This window comes from Pezoporus wallicus, unplaced genomic scaffold (genome assembly GCF_028554395.1).
Source record: "Pezoporus wallicus isolate ANWC-B61680 ecotype Strahan unplaced genomic scaffold, APGP_CSIRO_Pwel_v1 contig_5104, whole genome shotgun sequence".
NCBI classification, from domain to species: domain Eukaryota; kingdom Metazoa; phylum Chordata; class Aves; order Psittaciformes; family Psittacidae; genus Pezoporus; species Pezoporus wallicus.
In genome coordinates, this window is record NW_026637335.1 from 1,135,225 (window position 1) to 1,152,942 (window position 17,718).

Below are 17,718 nucleotides of genomic sequence, written 5' to 3' on the forward strand. Positions count from 1 at the left end.
TGAACAGTGACCAGACCAGAGCCTGTAAAGCAAAGCTCAACCCACCAAGAGACAGTCTTTCAATGGGGATTTTCTAAAGGTGCTGCAAATAAATGTTGTTGGAACTGCATGGGTATAACTGATGGTTGATCTGCTTTGATGTACCCAGAACACTATTGATTCTAAAACCAGGCATTTCTGCTGAGAGGTATTTTATTTGCTTAATTTTTTATTTACATAATTTAAATTTTGCTTAAGAATTTTTTAGAATTCAGAACTTAGTGCATTTTATTTTATAAAATTAGAATCATTTATATCCTTCTTTTTTTCATCGAAAAAAATATATATAGCCCAAACACAGGTGGGGATTTAAGTATTTGACTGATAGCCATTTCACTTATTTCACAATCTGCTTAACGGTGATGTAGACATTGATCAACCAAATAACTTTGGCAACTTGCACAAAAATATGTCCTTAAGTCAAAATGTATGCTTAAACTTGCTTTAATGATGCCTTTATTATGAATAGAACTGGAAAGAGAGAGGAGTGTAAGTGGTGAGGAGGTTACCAGTTCCTAAACCATGCCACTTTGAATTTGTATGTGAAATGGGTATGGCTGGTAGAAGATAGGTGGTTGTCCATGAGCAATGTAGTAATTGCTGAAGTTTCTGTCACTGATGTATGGAGCAGGCTGATAATAGCATGTTACATTGGCGGCATTTGGGATGATATTTTGTTCTCCGAGTACTTTTAAAGCCAGGATTGTGATCATATTCAGAGTTTGTCTTCGCTCGTATCCCATAAGACAGACTGTGCTCTTATTTACAACTCTACGCAGAGTCATCAAGTAGTCGTACTTGCTTTTCTCCTCCCCAATGAAGTGGTTGCGCAAATATGACTCAATTTTCCTCTGCTGCTCAGCAACATCTGGAAAATCAATGAAGAACCTGGAGCACATGTAACGTTCCAGAGATTTGATTTCATCCTTGTCTGCTGGCTTAAAGTCGCGAACCAGGAGATTGCTGTACTTTAGGAGGCCACCTCCTCTGATTTCTTCTGGGTTCCTTGTGGAAATCAGTTTGTATCTTAAGTGGTACATTGCTTCATTGAAGTCTCCATACATACTTTCAGCAATGACAGTGGGGTGAGAGTCTTCTGTCAATTCGCAGTCTGTTGCTTTGTAAACTTCTAGCATGGAGTCCAGTATGATTTGGAAGGAGTCCACACTAAACTCAAACTGTCGTCTGAGCGAGTTGACAAACTTTAGTTCTACATTCTTGCCACTGTTGTTTGACAGCGAGATAAGACTCCAGCGATCATAGTCGGTGGAGACTTTGACCATCTTCTGCACATAAGCATCTTTCATGGTCTGAGCAGTGATTTTTTCCTTATTAACACCTTTTGGCAAGAAGTCCAATAGGCAATTAAGAACTGCTTCCTTAACAACCTGGAACTCAAGCTCACTTGGAAGTTCCACCCCAAAAATGATGTCTAGGTCTTTGTAACTGGTTCCATTCTGCTCTACTAGGATGTGACTGGCTGTCGAACCGTTCAAGCGGATATCTCTAACACTGATTTGCTTTTCAGTGAGCTGTTCCTTTACCACATGAATGACATCCTTAAGCTTTACATCCAGTGTTGGAAAATTTCCTCTCCCATGAATAGGTATGACCTCAGCTAAAACTTGATCCAGGATTTTAATCTGCTCCCAGGTGAGACTACTGAATCTGTGGCCTAAGTCCTCAGTCATTGTGATGTCGGTCGGCTAACTGGGGAGAAACAGAAATTAAGAGACAAATGTTATAACTTGCTCAAATACAAGAGGGCCTGACATTTCACTTGGTTATAACAGATATATATCTTCCTTCCTCTGTGCAGTGACAAAGCAGCTCATTTTACACAGGCACAATCCCAGTTAACGGTCTGAGTCAACCACTGCACTTGTCAAGGCTTTTAATTGAATTTTAATGTACTCGGGTTTTAATCCTGCCGAGGACCCACTGTGTTATTGTATAACCCATGACTCAAAGTAAATGCAGTAAACCATATAGACTTAGTTTAAAACTACTCAAAGGTTAATAACATGAAATTCTTTGTGGCTATAACGAAACTCCAAATAAATTTCACTGTGAATAGCTAAAATGAGAAAAATGAGCAAATTTGTTCTTTCTGTTCTACCTAGAAATCTCCCTCACCTTCAGTGACTTGCATGCTTAAAACCACTGACAGACCAGGAAGTTTTTTTAAAAAGCAGGAATGATGCAGCATGCTCAATGTTTATTTAGCCATATGCCTCAGATGTCCCTTAGTCTCTATGGATCATCTACACACATGCATCCTTTAATGCCTCTTTTTACGGTTTAAGAACCGAATGTCCAATAATCCTTAAGCAGTTTCCACTACACTTCTGAGACAAAATCTTTTCTTTCTAAGTCATTAACCATGTTCCTACATTATCCTACCAATGCCGCACACTATGGTTTGCAGAAATGATATGAAAACCCCTTCCAGTCTGCACTGGCAAGCTAAAACTTTTCAAGAAAGCCTGTAAAGAAGCACCTACAGAATACATAGGATAAAGCTCAGGCCCTGGAATTCCTCAGTTTACAATTCTCTCTTGTCTTCATATCGTCATATTTATCAGTCATACAGATCTTAGCATGGAGAAGAGAAGGCTGCATGGAGACCTCATAGCAGCCTTCCAGGACCTGAAGGAGGCCTACAGAGCTGCTGGAGAGGGACTCTTCATCGGGGACTGCAGTGACAGGACAAGGGGTAACGGGTTTAAACTTAAACAGGGGAAATTTAGGTTAGATATAAGAAGTTCTTTACTGTGAGGGTGGTGAGGCACTGGAATGGGTTGCCCAAGGATGTTGTGAATGCTCCATCCCTGGCAGTATTCAATGCCAGGTTGGACGGAGTCTTGGGTGACGTGGTTTAATGTGAGGTGTTCCTGCCCACAGCAGGGGGGTTGGAACTGGATGATCTTTAGGTCCTTTCCAACCCTAACTATTCTATGATTTACATTTTATAGTGAGAGGGAGAAAAGGTGTAAACCTCACAGTATTTTTTTAAATGTTTCTAACTGATCATGTGCAAACTTTATTTTAATGAAATTTTTGTAATGGGAATCTGAATACTTTATTTTTTTAATTGCATATATATGCACTGTGATTATAGTTAAACACAATGATACAATTATATAATTAGGTGTGATTACAGTAAGTAAACAAGAAGTGCATTTAAGGAACTAAAAAGGGAAACATTGTTGGGCATTAGGTGGTGTCCAAGGAATAATGAGAGATGAAATTCTTCACCTTACTGTTTCCTGGCATTGATATTACAGAGCAGCAACAGTTCAGAGGGCTAAAAAACTTCCAGAATCCATGAGCATCATTTCATGCTGTGTCCCCTCTTGCCTAGTTCTTCTGGGGTAGTTAATGTTCAGATGGTTAATCAGTAAGGTTGATTGCTGAACCCTATCAGACCATTTTTCATGAGGTTTTCCCTTTCATTAATGTTAACGCATGCATTGAAGACACTGTTCTTCCATAAATTGCCATGTAGATATTGTGATTTACTGATAACTTTCTGAGTAACCCCAGTGCTTGGCTGCTGTGCCTCACTGCACTGAGTTTGAAGCTGTGTTTGCTGCTCTGAGCTGCAGGTGAAGGAAGAGAATGTTTACAGATGTGGTGGGACCTTCCTTTATTGCTCAAGAGAGCAAATATTCTTTTACTGTCAATACAGTTAACTGGGGCATTTCTTTGCTCTCCTGAGTCAGATGTGGATATCCTCAACCCATGGGAAGCTGATGTTTCGACAGTTTATAGATGGAGGTACAGACAGTGAAAACAACTTTGTTTACTGAGAGGAATTTCTTTTTTCTGCACAAACATGATGATTTTGCTTTCTCCTTTAATGTTGCATGTGTTTTGAGACCGTTCTGTTGTGTTTGTGCAAGCTTAGTTCAGGGAGAATTCAGGGAAACTAAAAATAGTTGTAAAACAACTGCAGTAAATTATTTGTTACATAGCAAAGGGGTTTAGCTCATTGCTGTTGAAACGCTACCTGAGCACCTAAAAAGAATACGAAAATAAAGATCACTGTATTCCTTAATTCTGCATGCAAACAGGATGAGAAAGAAGAGACTCTCAGGTATCTGCCAACACTACAAGCATACTACTGACACATCGAGAAATGCTTCTGCAGGCAGATGGCTAAACACATGTTTTCAACTAAAGCTCTAGAATAAAGTAAACTCATAGTGAGTAATAACACTATCAAAAAATCTATACTGTTATTTCTTAATCAGTAGTGACTACATATGTACGTTGTCACATATTTTCCTTCCCCTGCCACCAGATTCCACATTCTGAATATTTTAGTCCTTTTAAGTAACTTGTGAACTGAAAAATGGCTTGGGAATATTATTATGGAGCTATTTTTCACATAATTCCACTACAGCTCCAGCTCACAAGTAAACTAATCAGGGAGCATATGTAACTTCAAGCACATTTCTGGCCTCATTACAAAGAATGGAACCAGCCATATGTCTGAAGTTAAATACATGCTTTAAAAGTTGTCTAAATCAGGACCAAAGCTGGAGGGGGGGGGGGGGGGTGTGTGTTGTTAATTGCTGCTGAATTGCCAGTGTGAAGGTCTTGGATTCAGTCCTACAGCTTTGGCACAACCACTAGTTCTTGGCATTTTTTACGTAGCACGTAACTCCGTACACATAACAAGCAAGTGTATATATCTGTTTGCATACATACTCAGACATACCCACACTTTTGCAGGCATTGAGAAGTTATGGCATTCGAACTGAAAGGGAGAAAGATGACCATCCATAGCACTGCCTATTTTACATATATCTGACTTTACCATTAGCTATTTATCTTATGATTTCATCCTTGTTCCTTTATTACCATGAACTATGATTATGAAAAAAAACTTCTATACATGCTTCATAGCCCTTCTGACACCTCAGTTTATCATGAAAAACAGCTGTCACAGAAAGGCACTGTAAATTCTGTAAGTAGCACAAGACTGGGTGGAGCGAAATGGCTGGGAGGAGAGGGTTTTGTATAAACTTTTTGGCTGCCATGCTTGTCATCCCCGTTATCGACACATCAGATTATTGTGGACCAGCTCTGACAACCTACCAGCAAGCTTTTAGTTGCCAGAATTGTACAGGCAGTAGTTGTTATGTGATTTGTCTGATATTGCAAACCTTTAAGAGCTTTTTGAGGTTAATGCTGTGACGTAAAAGACAGGGCTTAACAAAGGGAATGTTGAAATTGAATCCCCTTTTTTAGCAGTGGGACCCTCTTCAAACACTTTTTGAAAGTCAGAAGATGGAAGTATCCTTAAATAAGCTTAGAAATTCTTCCTTTATTGCTACATGTTTTTGTTGCAATATACTAAGACTTAAAAATAACAGGAAAAGGTAATGTCAGTAATGTCTTTGGTGCTGAAGAGTTGTATCTCAAAATGTCATTTCTCTAACATGATTCCAGGAGAACATGGTGATGCTTTGTGAGTTCAGAACCCCAACGTTAAAATATGAGAAATGTCCTATGACACATACTAAGAATTCTGTGTTGAAATAATGCATTCAACTTTGATATGTAAGGAAAATGTCCCAGGAAAAACAGGAATTAAGTTGTCAAGAATATAAGTCATTAACAGGTAAACCTAAAGAAACTTTTTTTTAGTATTTATTTTTTAGTAATTTACTTCCAGTTTACAAGCCAGTACACAACCCTGCACTTTCCTAGAACAACTTTCCCTTGTTCTTTTCCTTAATCTTGTCTGGCAATGAGAACAATTTCCAGGCAATTTTATAGTCATTAGGAACCTTATTTCTTAGAGCAGTAGCAAATTTATTTACCAAGGTGCTCAGGCTAACATCAGACATTATTATTAACACAAGTAAGCCCCAGTTACAATAAATCAGCAGCAGTATTGAGGCTATAATTAGTCAAAGTGTTGTGTAAAACCAGACAGATCAAGGGAGGAAGGGAAGGCAACTCACTGCACGTGAAGCCGAACAGAAGTGAATGCTGGGGTTGGCTTGGTTAAGGGGAAAAAGAGGCTGGAAAACATCATTATTCTTTGGAAACTGGTGATGTTTGCAGGGGAGGGTGATCCCTCGAGGCAGCTCTATCTCCCTGCCCCTTTGCAGCAGCAGCATTATGCTGTTTAGGATAACCATATATGAAACATGGACTTTGGGAGGTTTTACTCACCAGCACCAACAGTCCCAGCCTTCCCTAGCTCTGCTCTGCTGCACCTTGTCAAAGAATTCTGTTTCTGTCACTTCTTCCATATGAATACCTAAAAGTATTTAATGTGTTTCACATTCAGTGTTTTCCTATCTTAAAGACCACACGGGTAAATGGAAGGCTGCATAGACTAGCACCGTGGCAGTGAAAGGAATAAATAGCCTTTGGATTTGTGTATTGAAAAAGGAGTATTTTTCCTCACTTCCTCAGTATTTTTAAATTATTGAGACTCTTTCCTAGTGATTTTTATTAGTTTTTGTTTTGTTGTTTTCTTTTTCAATGAGATTTAATATGTTACTATAAACTGCAATGGACCCTGAATCCTGCCCAGTGTAAAATCTCTGGCAGACGAAGTGATCAGGAAAAGCAGCTTTCTAGGTGTTTCCTTTTAGATATACTGGCTGGAGAAGCAGAGAATAAGATGGATCAGACCTCGTCAAGTTTTGTGATATTTAATCTTAGGTTAAATAAGGTTAAAAAAATATTTCCCTGATTCAAGGTCCAACGTGCCTTGAGCAAGCACCTTCAGCAGATGAAGTGGTCACAATGTGGAAAGAAGTTTAGTTATTGTGGAATCACTAAATGTAGTTTTTCTAATTTTTATTATTTATTTTTACTTTGAAATCAGGGGTTCTCATTTTCTTCAGCAGGGGCTGGACCAAAAACTGTGAGTTTGGGTTTACAATGATGCTAAAAGATTTAGTTAACCACCTCTCAGCACTCTGCCACACACCAGCTTCATAGAAAAAATAAAAGCAGATCTGGCTTTACATCCAAATGAAGAAAACCTGCCATGCCAATAGTTGCTTTCATGTTCCACACAATTTTCGCAGAAACAAATACTTACAGTCTAGAGGACAGTCTCAACAAATTTAGCTCATATTTTACCAATAAACTGGTTAGATTCTCTTTTTATACACTCTGTAATGTTGCTTCAGCGTATTTTCAGTTTGTAGTGTGCTGGCATTCTCAAGCAGAAAACATCTGAAACAGTTTTTGTGCAGCTGTGTTAGGTCCATTCTCTTCCCTTTGCTTTTATCTCCACCCCTATCTGTCTGTTTTACAATAATTATACGGAATACTTTGGTGCTCCTATTGTCTTTACTTTGCACTTGAAATTGGTGGCAAAGGGACCTTTTACAGATGAAGCAAAATGTCTTGTCAGCTGCTGTGGTAGCCTCGCTTTTGGGGGTCATCCCAGGGATGCTCAAACTACTGAAAATCTCCCCTCAGATCTCTATATTGGTTTTGCTGCATACACATTATATGCACCACTAATGATTTCCGTAATAGCTTGCTAAGGCTTTATTTTAATTCAAAGATACATTGCTTTATTATGCTGGATATTTTTGCATGCTTACTAACTTGAGGACAGCAGCTGGCATAAGCTCTGAAGGTAAGAATGTCAAACGTGGAAGGAGTCCCAGCCATAATTTAAATGTGCATGAGATACGTAGAAGCAGTAAAGCATCTGGGGCATCCTAAATGGGGACAAATTTAAACTGGTTGACAGTGTTTTCCATGAGGTTCCATTAATGTTAATGCATGCAGTGAAGATAGGGTTTATTTATCCTGTTATCGTGAGATAACGCATGAGTTGCCATCAGTTTTCGGTACAGTTACCATCTAGTTACCCTGAAATAACAAATCATAACTCAAGGCCATATGCTCTTCTAATGTGAGGTAAGGTTGCATGGTGTGCAAAATACACTTAAGCAGAAAGCAGCTTGCTTGAGCTATGCCACAGAACATCACCTTCATGGGCAGAACAAGAAAGCTTAAAAGAAGAGACTTTTATCAACAAGAGTGAGTCCTACCTTTTCTCCAACACAACTGAAGGATGGGGAAAAGCAATAGTCATGTACCAGCCTGCGGTGCCCCTTCTCCCACATGAAAACTTGCAAAACAGTACAACCCAAGGGCAGCTGCATTCTCTTATAGCAAAAAGCTGGGAAAAGGAACTGAGTAGACTACACCTCTACTGGAACTTTAAAGGATCTTGGCTCGATGAGTTGGGAGTTCTCAGGAGGGACAACGTAACTGAGTTAATTTGGGCAACCAGTACGAATACATAATCCACTTTATGTCATCCTGGAGATCTGGGGATTTTTGGACATGGAATTTTTCCACCATGATTCACAATACACTCATTCTTAGCTGTATGCGTATTCCCTCTCAGGGCAACATTTTCAAGGCCTATATTATGACTTTGTATCAGTTCCCACAACACGCAAAGTTCCTCCTTACACACCCTTCTGGTACAATTAAATCAAGCCCTTGGAAACAGCATGGTATGTGGCATAGTCAGTCTTCTCATTTGCTCTAAAATACTTTAATAACATAAAAAAAGAGGAAGATGTGATATGCAATGATATGTGGGGAAATAGGGTCTATTTGGTGCTGTGGTCATCACTGAGAAGTTACTGGTTTAGAAAAAAAGATTATTTGTACTACTGAATGCATACTATGGACTAACTCCTGAACAGTGTCTCCAGAGAGAATGCAAAATCCCACAGACTTACAGTGGCAGGACGACTAGCAAGCATGTATTTCAGTGGAGTTAATAGGATGACTCACTGGATCCTTTGGTAGAAATATGGATTGTCATCTTGTCACTGACAAAACCAAGAACCACCCATGGAAAGCTGCAGGAAAGAAAAAAAAACATCAGACAGTAGCATTCATTTTGAGACAAATGCTAACTACCAGTCACCTGCTGTACATAATAAATCATGCATTACATCGTGGCAGTCCTGCAGTCATAAGAATAGCCTTTTAAGTTGGCAATGATAAGGTAAAAGCAATGGAAAGGCACAGAAGTGCTTATAAAGAGTCTGGGTTTCAGGTCAGACTTCATCTTTTGCAAGGATGTTAATAAACTTGCTATTTTCTTCATGGGATTTTGAAAAGGAATTTACTGTTATTAATAGACATGCAAATTAGCAGGGACATAGTGGAATCATAAAACAACAAAAAATAATAACTCTGCAAAATTAAACATTAGGAATTGTATAGTGTCTTCATATTCTTTCTCAAAATGCATGAAGAAGGCAGGAAGGTCTTGTTTCCTGGCGGACAAGGTTGGTTGGTTGGTTGGGTCATTTATGGGAAGCCCAGGATTTAGCCTGTTGCTGGAATTTGAACTGAATGGCCTACTGACTGGCTATAAAGGAATTACAGCTGTTTGTGTAAATACTTTTATGCTATCAGGAAGGCATTTGTTAATATTTCTCCTCATTTCAAAGAGGTGGGCAGCCTACGTCTGAAAGTTCTATCAGCTGAAATTTCAATTTCAGCTCAGTAGCCTTTTTTTTTAGACTTCCCTTCAAAGATCTGTATTCCAGCACTCCATGCTACAAAGTTCACAACATCTACACAACGTTCCTTCACTATCCTGCATACGGCCCTGTCCACTGCATGGTTTGATTCACGTGTGAATTTACTCCTTGCTGTTGTGTTCCACAGTCTCAACTTTTATGCTGAAAGTATATATGCTTCTGAGTAAAGATGACTTTGCAAGTATGATTTTAGTGTAAATATATGCATAATCTGCAGGAAAAGCTGAAATGATAGCCTAAGGAAGTATGGGCTGTATTATTCATTTTATTAGGAATGTTATGGATTTTTCTTCCATGCTACAGTAGTCAGACTTTTATCACTGAATATGTTGTTTTACTGCTGCCAGAAGCCCAGTACTTGCTTTCCTCACTTTGTGAGGGCTTGTCTGCTGTGCCAAGACCTGTCTGTAACTTTCATTTGCTTTCCAGCTCATGATGGTCCACTAATTGAATGGGTACATAGAATCATAGAATCACAGAATAGTTAGGGTTGGAAAGGACCTTAAGATCATGTAGTTCTAACCCCTGCCATGGGCAGGGACACCTCACACTAAACCATGTCACCAAAAGCTCTGTCCAGCCTGGCCTTGAACACTGCCAGGGATGGAGCATTCACAACTTCCCTGGGCAACCCGTTCCGGTGCCTCACCGCCCTAACAGTAAAGAATTTCTTCCTTATATCCAATCTAAACTTCCCCTGTTTAAGTTTGAACCCGTTACCCCTTGTCCTGTCATTACAATTCCTACTGAAGAGTCCCTCCCCAGCATCCCTATAGGCCCCCCTTCAGATACTGGAAGGTTGCTATGAGGTCTCCACACAGCCTTCTCTTCTCCCGGCTGAACAGCCCCGACTTTCTCAGCCTGTCTTCATACGGGAGGTGCTCCAGTCCCTGATCATCCTTGTGGCCTCCTCTGGACTTGTTCCAACTGTTCCATGTCCTGCTTATGCTGAGGACACCAGAACAAATATTCCCTGACGTGCTCCCCAGATCTGCGCAGTGATGGCTCATGTCTGCAGCTGAGAATACAGAGTTAAGTCTGGCCAGGGCTGAGCTTTGGTTAGCCAGTCACATCTTCAACAGCAAGGAAATAAGTTCTGGATTGCTTAGATAAAAAAAGTCAGACAAACATATGATCGGTTACTTTTGAAAGTAATGAACTTTTGAATGATGAACTATTGTTATTTCTGTGTGAGGGTGGAAGGTTTAATAAATATATGATATCCATTAATGGATATATCATCCTGCTAGAATAGATTAACACTAGAGTAGAATTAATGCCTTCCCCTGGTGATATTGAGGGGAAGGAGAAAGGCACCTTTATATTTTTTTTTGTACAAGAACTCCCATTATTATACAATATGTTCATAGAAGCAGCAGCTGAGATTGATGAAGTGCTTTGGCTGTTGGGACATTATTCTCAATGGGTGCCTTTTATTGGCTTCATCATTACAGGAAAAAGTGCATCATTTCATTACTCTGTACTCATGGTTTCCAGGATTTTTCTAACTGCAGAAAAAACAAAAATAAAAATGACTGTGTCAACAGTTACCTTGCGCCTCAAAGAGAATATTTTCCTATTCCTGAGTTTGAAATGTGAATTGTGATGATATGCACCAACAAACTCATTTCAAAGTCTTTTACCTTTGTGTCTCTGTGCATAATGAGTGAAGGACTACAACGAGAACCAGCAGGGACTAGGAGATAACACATGGCTCCGCGCTGCAGGTTTCCCCTCTGACATGCTGTGACACAAATAGAGCTTGAGAGCACATTCCCAGCTGGACACTGCTTTTGGATGTCCCCACTTCCACGTCCCACCATGAGTCATGTTGACACTCAAACCTATTGAGTGCCTACATCTCCCATGGGCTCCAGCAAGCACGGAAGTTGCTCAGACACCTCACCAGCTGACCCAGGGCATTTCAAGGTGATTCCCCCAAGTCAGCAAGAATGAGAACCAAGGATCCTCTCCCATTTCCAGAGATGCTTGCCTCCCCATTTCTGCCTGCCAGCTTCCAGGAGCAGCGCATGATTGCTCTGCTTAGCTCCTCAGGCTAATACCAAAATCTATTTACTCACTCAAGATACCAGTGACTCAACCCCAAGCTCACTTATCAAAAACTCTCATTATTATGACTAAACTGCAGCAAAAGCAGGCAAGGTAAGGAATGAAACAATCCTCCTTTTCCATCTATTAACCATCTTCATAATTATCTCTCCTCTTCAAATGCCAGAAGAAGAAGGATGAGCCACACAGTGTGCCATCACAGTCCTAATTCTGGGTTGTTTTCAGGGAATAGAGGGTATTACAAAGTCAATGCTCTCCTCAGGAACTCCACAGAGGCTTTCTCCCCTCATCTACATCAAGGGAGACCCAGTGGCAGAACACTTCCAAGAACCTGTCTTGTGGGATGGCCTTGGTCATGAAAGCATCAGAGGGTACTGCCAGGTTTGCTGTTATGTCTGTTTTGAAAGGGTTCCAACACACACAATAAATTGACTGGATTTCTCATTTTTTTTCCTGTTCCTTACAAAAAATACTGTACCTTCCTTGCTGGAAGCTGCATTTAGTTCATTCAGTCAATGCAATGGTTGGTATTTTTTCCTCTTCTGAGTCAGTACCCAGCCTTTGAAATATTGAGGGTGGATTTTGATAGTACATACAGTAGTACAATGGATTTGGAGAGTTTTCCTTTGGGTGAGCCAAAAAGCTGAAGACACACGCGTGTTCCATAAAACCCTCTCTGCATCATTCCTGTTCTGCTCTGCATATTTTATAAAAGTATTTGCTATTAAGCAATTATCCTGTTTCACTCCAGCAGTATTTTCATTTTATGGAAGAAGACATGAAGTCTGGTTGATTTGTTAAGCAGTGTAGGATGCCTCTGAATAAAGGCTCTTTGTGACTGGTGCAGCAAGTGCTGAGTTTAAACTGAGTTGGAAAAGCCTTCTGTATCCTGGACGAGGCTTTACTGGCAACCTCCACAGAAACATGTCTCACAGAACTGGTGAGAGGGCAAGCTGGAACCCCTAGTCAAAAAATTACTATGTCTTGCACAGTTTGTTTATGATGCTATTTGTGTTTACCATGTTAACATGTAATTCATCTTTTTATTAATTAATTCCCATACTTATATTGCAAAGTTACTCTCTAACTACACAATAGAGTAGTGGGATTTCCTTTGAATGCTAGTTTTCCAGGTTTGCAGTGTAAAACTGGGAGGATAAAACACATCACTTAACTTCAAAGTACCTGCTGTCCAAGAGCTTATTCTTAATTCTGCATCTGTAAGAACTAGGGTTCTCCTAGAAAATAGCTGATAACTGAAATTTTTTTGTGATAAAGTAAAGTAAAAATCAGCATAACTCCAATCAAAGTACATCAGAAAAAAAGGATTATGGCTGCAGGGCTACTACTACCCTTCTGTGGTAAAGGCAGCATGAAATGTCTCTGCTGACATAATTACTAAAATGCAGAGAGAAGTTAAAGCTGTGATAAACCAAAGGAAAAGGTTAAGGCCCTGCAGCAAAGATGTGTGTATTTGTGACTTTTCCATCACTATCAATAATGCATAATATCCATCATGCAGATGACAACACCAATTCTTGAGAAAGACTGAGTCAAGCTTTCTATCACTGAATGTGAAAAAACATCCAATGTGACATCACATGTCAAGAAGACAGGACCTGCTAGATAAGCAAAGATCCAGCAGAAAGGGTAATGTAGAAGAAAATCAGCTGATGTTGACATAAATTGACATCTGCTGTACCAGTTCCTAGTGTTTTATGGAGGAAAACCACTCTTCTGTTAATATCTACTGAAAGAAACAGCTTTTAGGAATGCAAAAATATCTTGGCTAGGAAAAAAAGGAACCCCATGAAATAATGGTTTATCCGTGAGCAATTCTGCAATATGAAGAAGCCATTTTCATATAGCTGTGTTCTCCCTTTATGTACTCCAATTCTGTATAGCAGAATTGCACTCTAATTCTGTATAGCAGTAGACAATAGATACGTTGCTGATTCCCTGTGATAACTTAGATCCTGAACTGGTGCTTTGAACAATTATTTCTGTATGAAGGTCGTGGTGGCAAAGGGAAAAAGCCAGACTCTCACTTTCAATAGACTACTTTTTATGTTTGAAAACAAACGGCATAAATTTAGTTCTCTCACCAAATGTTGCTCTGGTGTAAACAGGAGCAGAACTGGCCCGGTATGAGCATAGCTGGGCATCTGACTCTAGTACAATACATCCTGCACTCGCTTCCACTCCATATGGACCTTCCCTCACTCTGTGTTACCTACAGTTTGATGATGAAATTGGATGTGGAGTGTGCCTACAAATCCTGTAACTCTTCCACTGAGCTTCATCCATTACAATCTGTGCAAGTTGAACACAGACATTTAAGACATACCCATAAGACAAGATCTAGCCCCATATGCAGATGACTATCAAGCTACTGGGAATTCAACAAACACTGTCAATAACCTCGGGGTGACCCACCCAGGGCTGCTCAACATGAATGAAAGAGGCAAAGCAGAGTACAAGCTGCTGACACTTTCACCCCCTGCCATGGCCAAGCAGGGATGATGGCGCCAAACAAACCTGTCCTGGAGGTGAGGAGCCCTGATTCCTACCCAGCAGTCCGAGACCTACCGTTCAGAATGGAGTCTGATATCACAACCAAGAACTAGAAAGGCCATGAAACCAATCTGGATTAGGAGCATTGTGAAAATGCAGGTAAAATTTCATTCCTTCAAGCAGTGTTGATTCATGAATGAATTTCCACTGCCAGACTAAATGCTACTTAATTTACTCTCCAAAATAACTCCATCTCAATGTGATTTCAATGTGATCTCTCAAGGAACTTGGTCCACTTATCTCTCCCTGATTTATAGCAGATTCATAAATTATCGGACTCTACTGCGTCAGCAGTTACTGCTGAACTTGAACAGGAGCTCTTGATAAGCTCTCTGGGGCAGGAATTTAAGTTCTGGCCTTTGCTCGACAGGGTCGATGTCAGACTTCTCTCTTTCTGGCAGCTGAATCATTACAGAGCATATAGTCCTTACTACAGTGCTGTATGCCTGATGCCTAATGAGGCAACAAAACTAAATTTACTGTGAAGTTATGCTTCTAATGCATAGCTGAGTGGGGATCATGTGCAGGTAACACTGCCACGAGGTCAAAGGACTGCATCATCAGCAAATTACAGGAATTATTACTATTCTGTTTGAATCACGCTGTGGGAGTGCAGGAGGTCTAAGGCATAACAGAGCAGGCAGTACAAAACAGACACTGCTGTTCTCCCCTCCACACATCAAGCCCTTGTTCCTTACTCCTGAGTGCTGCAGCCACAACACACAGAGGGGTGACAGGACAAGGAGATTGTTTTTATGTTTCTGAATGGGAGACACACAAGTCACATCTGACTCCACTGTTTAAGAAGAACACAAAAGCATAAAGTGTGGGAGAGTACCTGCTCTTGATCCACTTTCATTTATTATTCATTCCTTGGCCTTTAACACTGATCTGCATCACCATTCATACCTACCTCATTGCTTTTTATGAGACCCATGAACAAACTACCACCGTTAAAGCAGCACGTGGAAGACAATGTGTGTGCCTGCGTAGTCAACCATACTCTTTTGGATGAAATAATATACACAGAGATTTGCAGCAGCTTAACAGATGTAACAATGAGACCTGCCTGTGGACGGGAGAAGGCAGCGAGCACAGCAGAGTGATTTCCTGCCTGGGAAGACATAGAGAACTGGCCCTGAGGTGCTGGGAACCAGCTCTGCTTTGCACACATTTGAAGAGCAGTTCCAAATAGTTCAGGGCAGTGAATCCCAGCTGGCTGGCTGCCTGCCTCCTCCCTGGGAACACGAGTGGCCCTTTCTGAGTACCTGAGAAAGGCCTGACGTATTAAGGGCTACTTTACACAGTCCAGGTGGGATGCTCAAGCTTCCAGTATTAAATTGGACAGCAAGCAGTAAATACCACGCTTCTACTGCACCTATTAATTCGGTGAGGCTGGTATTGCCTAAATTCAGTGAGTTGTTAGGATTCATGCAAATGAATGCCCGTAGTAAGACAGAGCAACAAGAACCCCTCCACACACACACACACACACACACACACCCCGGCACCGCCAGTTTGCCAAGCAGCTCATTTCACTGGTTGGTAAAGTTTCTCCGGGAGATGCCTTGCCAAGGGACACCGAAGGCCAGACCCGAGGCAACCACCGCAGGTCCCGCAAAGTTTTAGAACTAAGACCGGAGCGGAACGGCCGCTTCGCTGCAACACCCACCCCACACCGCGGCCTCCTCCGCACCCGGCCGCACTGGGACTCGCGCTGCTCCGGCAGCAGGTCCCGCCGAGCCCCGGCCCCGCTCTGCCCGGCCACCACTGGTGACCGCGGCACGCCGGGAACCCCGACGCCTGGGCCGGACGGGACCGGGCCGGGAGGACCCCCTGGGGGCTGTGTGGGGACACTCACCGCGCGTGGGGGGGGGCTCCTCCTCCGCAGGCTCCCGCACGGCAGAGCCGCCGCCGCCGCCGGTGCTGCTGTCCGCGGCCGCCCGGTGCTGAAGCGCCCGCCCCTCCCGCCGCCCCCGCCGGCCTCTGTAGCGTAAAGCAGTGGCCATGGCAACGCGCGTCACAGCCCGAGGCGGGGCCGCCGCCGCCACCGGGGCTCCCGCCGCCCGCCCGCCCGCGCTCCCGCCCGCCGCCTGGCGGGGGAGGCCGAGCGCCGCCGCCTGAGGCGGCCCCGCCTCGGGGAGACCCCGGCGCCCACGGGGTGCGAGGCCGCCTCGGCGGCGCTCCCTGCTCCACCGCTCCTCGCAGGCCTCCCCCCCGGCCCGGGAGCCGCAGCCGGGAAGGCCCGAGGCACCCGGCGTTGCAGCAGGGAAGCGGGACCGCTGCACTGAGCGGGCCCCGCCGGTGCCGCCGCACCTATGGGGTCACCGCCGCTTCACGGCCGGCTTTCCACCACCGCGGCCGAGCAGGACGCAGACCCCTGAGGGCCTCGCCCTTCACCACCTGCAACTCCCCAAGGCGAGGGGATGAGGAAGGACGGTGAAGGTCCCGCCAACACAGTGCCCGTGGGAGGAAGGTCCCGTTCGCCAGGGACAGGAGGTTTCATCCTCTGCTGAGCCGCTTCTCAGCTCATTAACCCCCAGAATGTCGGAACAAAACTCGTTCAGTTTCACAGTCCTGCCTGCGTGAACTGTCTCTGGCTTTGGCCTCGTTATTGCTATTACAGGAGCACTAGGAAGGCTCGGCCGAGATCAGACCCTCACCTGGTTATACACAAGAGACATCTACGCATACTGTGCTATACATACTAAAAGATAGATACTAGATATATGCATAGCAAGAGGATGTAATGTGGACAAGGGAATCTAAGCACGACAATACAAAGTTTCAGGTATGTGAACAGAAGGACTAAGGTGATTTAAATTAGACATTAGGGTAGATTTAGATGAGATATAAGGCAGAAATTCTTCCCTGTGAGGGTGCTGAGGTGCTGGCACAGGGTGCCCAGAGAAGCTGTGGCTGCCCCATCCCTGGCAGTGCTCAAGGCCAGGTTGGACACAGGGCTTGCAGCAAGCTGGTCTAGTGGAAGGTGTCCCTGCGTGTGGCAGGGGTTGGAGCTGGATGAGCTTTAAGGTCCCTTCCAACACAAACCAGGCTGGGATTCTATGATTCCATGATGATTTAGCTAAACTCATGCAAGAAGTCAGTGATGTGAGCACCGGCACCTGCAGTTTGGTCACTCAACCCCCCAAATTCCTCCTGACCTTCAGAGGAGAGGTGCTTGGCTGCTGTACGGCCGTCAGCTGGTGGACCAGGATCTCCCTGCACCAAGCTTTGCTAGGAGACACATTCCATATGCTTCTTTGTGATGTCACAGACTCTAGTTTTACATGTCAAATTTAGCAAAACAGGCTTTCCAGCTGTGGGCTTCTGAAATTTATTATCTTTGATCAATTACTTAACTGTCTGGATGGAACAGAACCCTGCATGGGATGAGGTTATGGCATTTGTGCCAGTCTTGGTTATTTCCATTCCACTGTAATATTAAATAGCTCACAGTTGCTGTTGC

General features: G+C 42.8%; 1 protein-coding gene across 1 annotated transcript; it reads right to left on the minus strand.

The window, feature by feature from the left end:
- Positions 1 to 467: 467 nt before the first annotated feature.
- TENT5D (terminal nucleotidyltransferase 5D) lies at positions 468 to 17,532 on the minus strand. Its single transcript, XM_057404774.1, has 3 exons — positions 17,414 to 17,532; positions 8,790 to 8,912; positions 468 to 1,749 (listed from the first exon to the last, which is right to left on the minus strand). Exon 3 carries the CDS (start codon positions 1,728 to 1,730, stop codon positions 555 to 557), a length of 1,176 nt encoding a protein of 391 aa, XP_057260757.1. The 5' UTR covers positions 1,731 to 1,749; positions 8,790 to 8,912; positions 17,414 to 17,532; the 3' UTR covers positions 468 to 554.
- Between the last annotated feature and the right edge of the window lie 186 nt (positions 17,533 to 17,718).

Excerpts from the sequence above, each read along its gene's own strand:
- TENT5D (XM_057404774.1), bottom strand. The coding sequence starts at position 1,730 with ATGACTGAGGACTTAGGCCACAGATTCAGTAGTCTCACCTGGGAGCAG.